This window comes from Salvelinus alpinus, chromosome 15 (genome assembly GCF_045679555.1).
Source record: "Salvelinus alpinus chromosome 15, SLU_Salpinus.1, whole genome shotgun sequence".
NCBI lineage: Eukaryota > Metazoa > Chordata > Actinopteri > Salmoniformes > Salmonidae > Salvelinus > Salvelinus alpinus.
In genome coordinates this window covers 34,682,109-34,687,735 of record NC_092100.1, presented here as the reverse complement: position 1 = coordinate 34,687,735, position 5,627 = coordinate 34,682,109, and the positions used below count along the sequence as shown (strand labels likewise).

The window sequence follows — 5,627 nt, the reverse complement described above, 5'->3', positions numbered from 1 at the left end:
TGTTTGCTGCCTCTATTTGGAAGGCACTGTTTCAGTTTCAATGACTTAATGTTTTGGACAAAAACGGACGAATGTCAAACTAGCAAGGGCAATGATCACAAGTCAGTCATAATGTGGCTAATATGCTACATGTAGCGTATCTATTTATGTAGTAGCAAGCTAAAAACACAGAGCCTAACATTAGCTAGATCGCTAGCTAGCTAGCCGCTAGGTGTCATTGGAGGAGTGGGTTAGTGAGTGACTTTTTCCATTATCGCTTTTCGGGGGCTACACAATTAGTGATGTACATGTCATTTGGTTAGCTAGCAAGAAATGTGAAAAGATTTGCTAGCTAGCTAGTTAGCATATCTCTTGCTTTTACAAATTCACTCTAGCTAGCTATCTACTATTGTCTGAGTGGGCCAGAGCGCAGAATAACTGATGAATTTACGAGCGCGCAAGACCTGCTGAATATGGCCGGTGTCAGTAAATGTAGGCAAGAAAAGCACTAGTTAGTCACAAATGGTCCATATAAAAATGGTCAGTGAGGTGTCCTGTCATTTGTGTCTGGAAGTTGCTAGCCAGCAAGCTAGCCAACTTTAGCTTGTTAGCTTGTGTGCTTTGTTGGGATAACGCATGAATTGGCAGCAAACTGCAGAAGGACGAGCAGGATTTTCCCCATCGGTTGTAAGTGCAATTTTGAAGGTCAACAAAAGCTGAAGAAGTTTGAGAGGGTTTATCTAATGCTCCTTTGTTAGATTTTAGCTCATCTTGCTCTGGCTAGCTTTAGTTGTTTATCTTGCTATTGTTGATGTTCACATAGGGAAAGATAGTCTACCTTTTTTACGGTTGTTTGATCAATAGGACTGTAAAGTTCCCAAATGTAAGAGTGGTATTTAGCTACATATTTACAGAAATCCATTCAATTGTATTTTGTGGCGTTTGCCGAATGCGTAGTAAGGATCTAAAGTTGAGCTGTTGCAATTGCCTGTGAACACACAGTACAGTTTAAAGTGAATGATGACAGGCCATTGTGGCGCATTTCTTGTTGGCATATACAGTGCATTCGGAAAGTATTCCTACCCATTGACTTATTCCACATTTTGTTACATTACATACTTACTCTAAACTCTTACATACATACTCTAAAATTGAATAAATTGTTTATTTTCCTCATCAATCTACACAAAATAATGACAAAGCAAAAACAGGATTTTACATTTTTTGCCACAAAAAAACATCAATATCACATTTACAGTACATACGTTTTTAGACCCTTTACTCAGTACTTTGTTGAAGCACCTAAGGCAGTGATTACAGCCTTTAGTCTTCTTGGCCCCCCCAGTATTTGGGGAGTTTTTCCCATTCTTCTCTACAGATCCTCTCAAGCTTTGTCAGGTTGGATCAGGTCTCTCCAGAGATTTTCGAATGGGTTCAAGTCCGGGCTCTGGCTGGGCCACTCATGGACATTCAGAGACTTGTCCCCAAGCCATTCCTGCGTTGTCTTGGCTGTGAATTTAGGGTTGTTGTCCTGTTGTAAGGTCCTGTTGTAACCTTGGCCCTACGCTGAGGTCCTAAGTGCTCTGGAGCAGGTTTTCATCAAGGATCTCTCTGTACTTTGCTCCGTTCATCTTTCCCGTTTATCTTTCCCTAATCCTGACTAGTCTCCCTGTCCCTGCCGCTTACATACGTCCAAGCAGGATGGTGCTGCCACCACCACGCTTCACCATAGGGATGGCGCCAGGTTTCCTTCAGATGTGACGCTTGTCATTAAGGCCAAAGAGTTCAATCTTGGTTTCATGAGACCAGAGATTCTTGTTTCTCATGTTCTGAGATCACTTTAGGTGCCTTTTGGCAAACTACAAGTGGGCTGTAATGTGCCTTTTACTGAGGAGTGGCTTCTGTTTGGCCACACTACCAAAAAGGCCTGATTGGTGGAGTGCTGTAGAGATGTGTGTGCTTCTGGAAGGTACTACCATTTCCACAGAATAACTCTGGAGCTCAGTCAGATTGGCCATCGGGTTCTTGGTCACCTCCCTGACCAAGGTCCTTCTCCCACTGATTGCTCAGTTTGGCCGGGCGGCCAGCTCTAGGAAGTGTCTTGGTGGTTCTAAACTTCTTCCATTTAAGAATGATGGAGGTCACTGTTTTCTTGGGGACCTTCAATGATTCAGACATTTTTTGGTACCCTTCCCCAAGTCTGTGCCTCGACACAATCCTGTCTCGGAGCTCTAGGGACAATTCCTTCCACCTCATGGCTTGGTTTTTGTTTTGACATGCACTGTCAACTGTGGGACTTTATATAGACAGGTGTGTGCCTTTCCAAATCATGCCCAATCAATTGAATTTACCACAGGTGGACTCCAATCAAGCTGTAGAAACATCTCAAGGATGATCAAAGGAAACAGGACGCACCTAAGCTCAATTTTGAGTCTTATAGCAAAGGGTCTGAATACTTATGTAAATTAGGTATTTCTGTATTATCTGTAATACATTTGCAAAACATTTCTAAAAAACAGTTTTTGCTTTTTCATTGTGAGGTATTGTGTGTAAATATTTATTTTCTTCAATCTCATCAATTTTAGAATAAGGCTGTAATGTGGAAAAAGACAAGGGGTCTGAATACTGAATACTCAGATTGGCTATGGAGCACCGGTCTGCGTGGACTCCAGTTCTGGACGAGACAGATTATTAGGTTTAATTTACTGCAGTGTCTATTTATTGTCCAAACGTGTGGCCACTTTCCCACTCTATATTGCTATTGAATTTTCACAAATTCCTTAGTATACATCATTCCCAAACATTCTAAGAATTCATGAAAATGTGAAAATGACCATGTATCTAAGTGCTCGCTTTCCAGAAAATGGGGGTGTATACAAACAGATTTTAATAAGATGTCCAGTTGCTAAAATGCTTTCAGTCCCACTTTAAAAGAGCAGAATATATACTAAATGGGCTTCTGTAAATACAGGTCTATATGGGCTGCTCTCCAAGCTGACACAGTTATAAAGTGCACATGTAGTGATGATTTGTGTTTACACAGTGATTTTCTGTAGAATAAAGAGCAACTTTACACTGTGAGTAAAAATGTATCCTATCCACCACCTGGACCTGAACACTCACCACATTGACAAACTCTTATATTTCACAGATGTAGTATTGGATCAACATTTGTTTTCAAATTAATATGTTTCCATGTATGTTTAAGGCATAATGGTGAGACATTGGCAGCATTCCCGATACAGATGGCACCTTAATTTGGGAGGACGAGCTCATAGTAATGGCTGGAACAGAATGGATGGAATGATATCAAACAGATCAATCTGTTTGATACCATTCCATTTCCTCCATTCCAGCCCTTATTATGAGCCGTCCTCTCCTCACCAGCCTCCTGTGATTCACACACACTGTTTTTCAAAATCTTATATAGTAAAACCGTTAAAGATTCAGATGTCAAGGTGTTTGTATGACTTCTCTTGTCTGGTGGCAAATCCCAATCCGGGTCCTAGTTCGCTGTCTTCTGTAGGCAGTCGGAACACTTAAGCAACCAGGAAATGACACGGTCTGATTCGATATTTAAAAAATATATATATTTTGTTACACATTGTTGTTTAACAACAGTATTGTGAAAGGACCAATATTTCTGAGGCAATGTGTGAGATTTGAAAAAAAGTCAGTCCAGACCAAAACTGTAGAACCCGCTCAAGTTATGACTTCATTTCTGGCCAACCCCACCTGTAGTCATATAGGAAAACAAAGGGAAATAATCAGTTGTGTGCAGGGTTTAGACTTACAGGGTGGCTAGGGGGAACTTTGCAGCCCCATAATAAACCATCACCTTCTCCATTCAAACTCATTATAGATAATCAACATTACAGCTCATTCCAGGGGAGCAGGGACTGGAATACACATATATTTCACTGATAGATACTTATGATACCAAAAGAGGAGAGAGAAGAGCTTACCCAGTTCTTCAACTAGAAGAGTTTGTTGTTCCAGTAGAATTTGGTAAAAGGCTGATTTAGCCACCGCTCCTCCTGGTTTCAGGGCCACATACAGCTTTCTCATCTTGGACATACTGGTTTGGGCCGCAGTGATTTCAGAGTAATCCTCATCATGGATCATTTTCTTCTGGTATAGGCCATCTGCTATTGGCATCACCATGGTAATCCTTTGAACAAGTTTTTCCATGTTATCATCCACAAATTGGGCGCCTGGGTTAGAGAACATTTGTTACTCAAACAACCTTAAAGAATGATTGATTTTCAGTGAATATAACCGTGAGTGTACAGGACTATACAGGTGAGACCGAAATACCTTGCATCAGATTTGTTTCCTGAATGAAAATGATATGCAGTCCTCACAATCTGAGTTATTAAAATGCATTTCATATCTGCACCCAACAAAGCTTTTTTTAAGAGTTGAGCATGCCATATTTCCTCAGTAATTTGCATACTGTTTTCTTGCAGATTGATAGACTCCTTATTTCAGGTCATCATTTTATTAATCATTCCTCTCTGTGAATCTGGCCAATTACAGTAATTATTTAATTAAAATTTTCTGTAATATCTTCTTACAACACTAGTTCAGTAATATTTCTGCATAAATCCCATGCAAACAAGGCAGGTTATATTACCATACTGCTTTGTCTCCATGACTGCAGATTGATCCTGGCTAGACTGTGGAGTAGCAACTTGATCTGGCAAGAGAGAGAGACTCTCCATGACATTGTTTGTAAAGAAACATTGAATACATGTTCTGTATTGTAGCCTGAGTTGAATAAAGCACATATTGACGTATGGAATGCAGTTCTGCTTTTACTTTATTGCACAAGTAGGCTTACACTCAGGGGCAGCTTCCTGAGCACAGATTTTTTTTAAAGCCTACTCCTTAAATAAAAAGCAAGAACAATGGAGAAACTCCATTGAAAATTATTTTTAGTCCAGGTTTAGCTTAATTATCTGTGTCCAGGAAACTGCCTCTAAAATGTTCAACTATCAACAATAGACATTTACATATTTACCTTTACAGTATGTGAATGAACGATTAAAATGCACATAAGTACATTTGTTGCATACAGTATTTGTAATCAATTAATTCTGAATTACCTTTATCACCGTCTGTCTTTAACTTATCTGCTAGATCAATCATTCCCATGTTCTCCAGGATCTTCTGTGTGATTTTCATGGCACCTTCTTTCTTATAGGCCTGCACCATCTTACTCACTGTCGTGTGCCTGTTAGCGTCCTCTAGTCTGGCGGTTGACATGGGAGTGAAGCCTTCGAGTGTTTCCTGCATCAGGTTCCACTGGAAGGTCTCAAATGTAGCCTTGTCTAGTTTTTCTAGGGTAGCCAGCAGCCGCTGTGGAACGGGTGTGGCCATTGTAGATCACTAGAATGGGTCAAATATGAATATATTAAACTAATACAACTTTACTACAAGCAAAAAATTGGAGTCAACCATATTGACACATTGTCAATCTTTATTTTACCCAATACACCCAGGTACTTACAATGTGTCTGTGTTGGACAGATAACTCCCAGTAACGCTTTGTCTCAAAAACTTTTTCACTTTCAGTTCTCTTTACATTCTCCACCCCTTTTTATCTGAATCAGAGGGGGTGGACTTCCAAGTGCACAGTTAAGACT

The 5,627-nt window shown here is 40.1% G+C and overlaps 1 protein-coding gene across 2 annotated transcripts; it reads right to left on the bottom strand.

The window, feature by feature from the left end:
- Positions 1-3,547: 3,547 nt before the first annotated feature.
- Positions 3,548-5,627, bottom strand: LOC139540503 (apoptosis-associated speck-like protein containing a CARD). 2 transcript variants are annotated; one of them, XM_071344389.1, is made up of 5 exons: positions 5,492-5,627; positions 5,088-5,370; positions 4,616-4,678; positions 3,945-4,193; positions 3,548-3,714 (listed from the first exon to the last, which is right to left on the bottom strand). In XM_071344389.1, the coding sequence occupies exons 2-5, from the start codon at positions 5,359-5,361 to the stop codon at positions 3,695-3,697; spliced, it is 606 nt and encodes a 201-aa protein (XP_071200490.1). In that variant the 5' UTR covers positions 5,362-5,370; positions 5,492-5,627; the 3' UTR covers positions 3,548-3,694. The 2 variants fall into 2 exon arrangements, with proteins under 2 accessions (XP_071200490.1, XP_071200491.1); XM_071344390.1 differs by lacking the exon at positions 4,616-4,678.

Excerpts from the sequence above, each read along its gene's own strand:
- LOC139540503 (XM_071344389.1), bottom strand. The coding sequence starts at position 5,361 with ATGGCCACACCCGTTCCACAGCGGCTGCTGGCTACCCTAGAAAAACTA. Across the intron at positions 4,194-4,615 it reads CATGGAGACAAAGCAGTATG|GCGCCCAATTTGTGGATGAT; the intron begins GTAATATAACCT and ends TCTCTAACCCAG. Across the intron at positions 3,715-3,944 it reads TCTTCTAGTTGAAGAACTGG|GTGGGGTTGGCCAGAAATGA; the intron begins GTAAGCTCTTCT and ends ATATGACTACAG.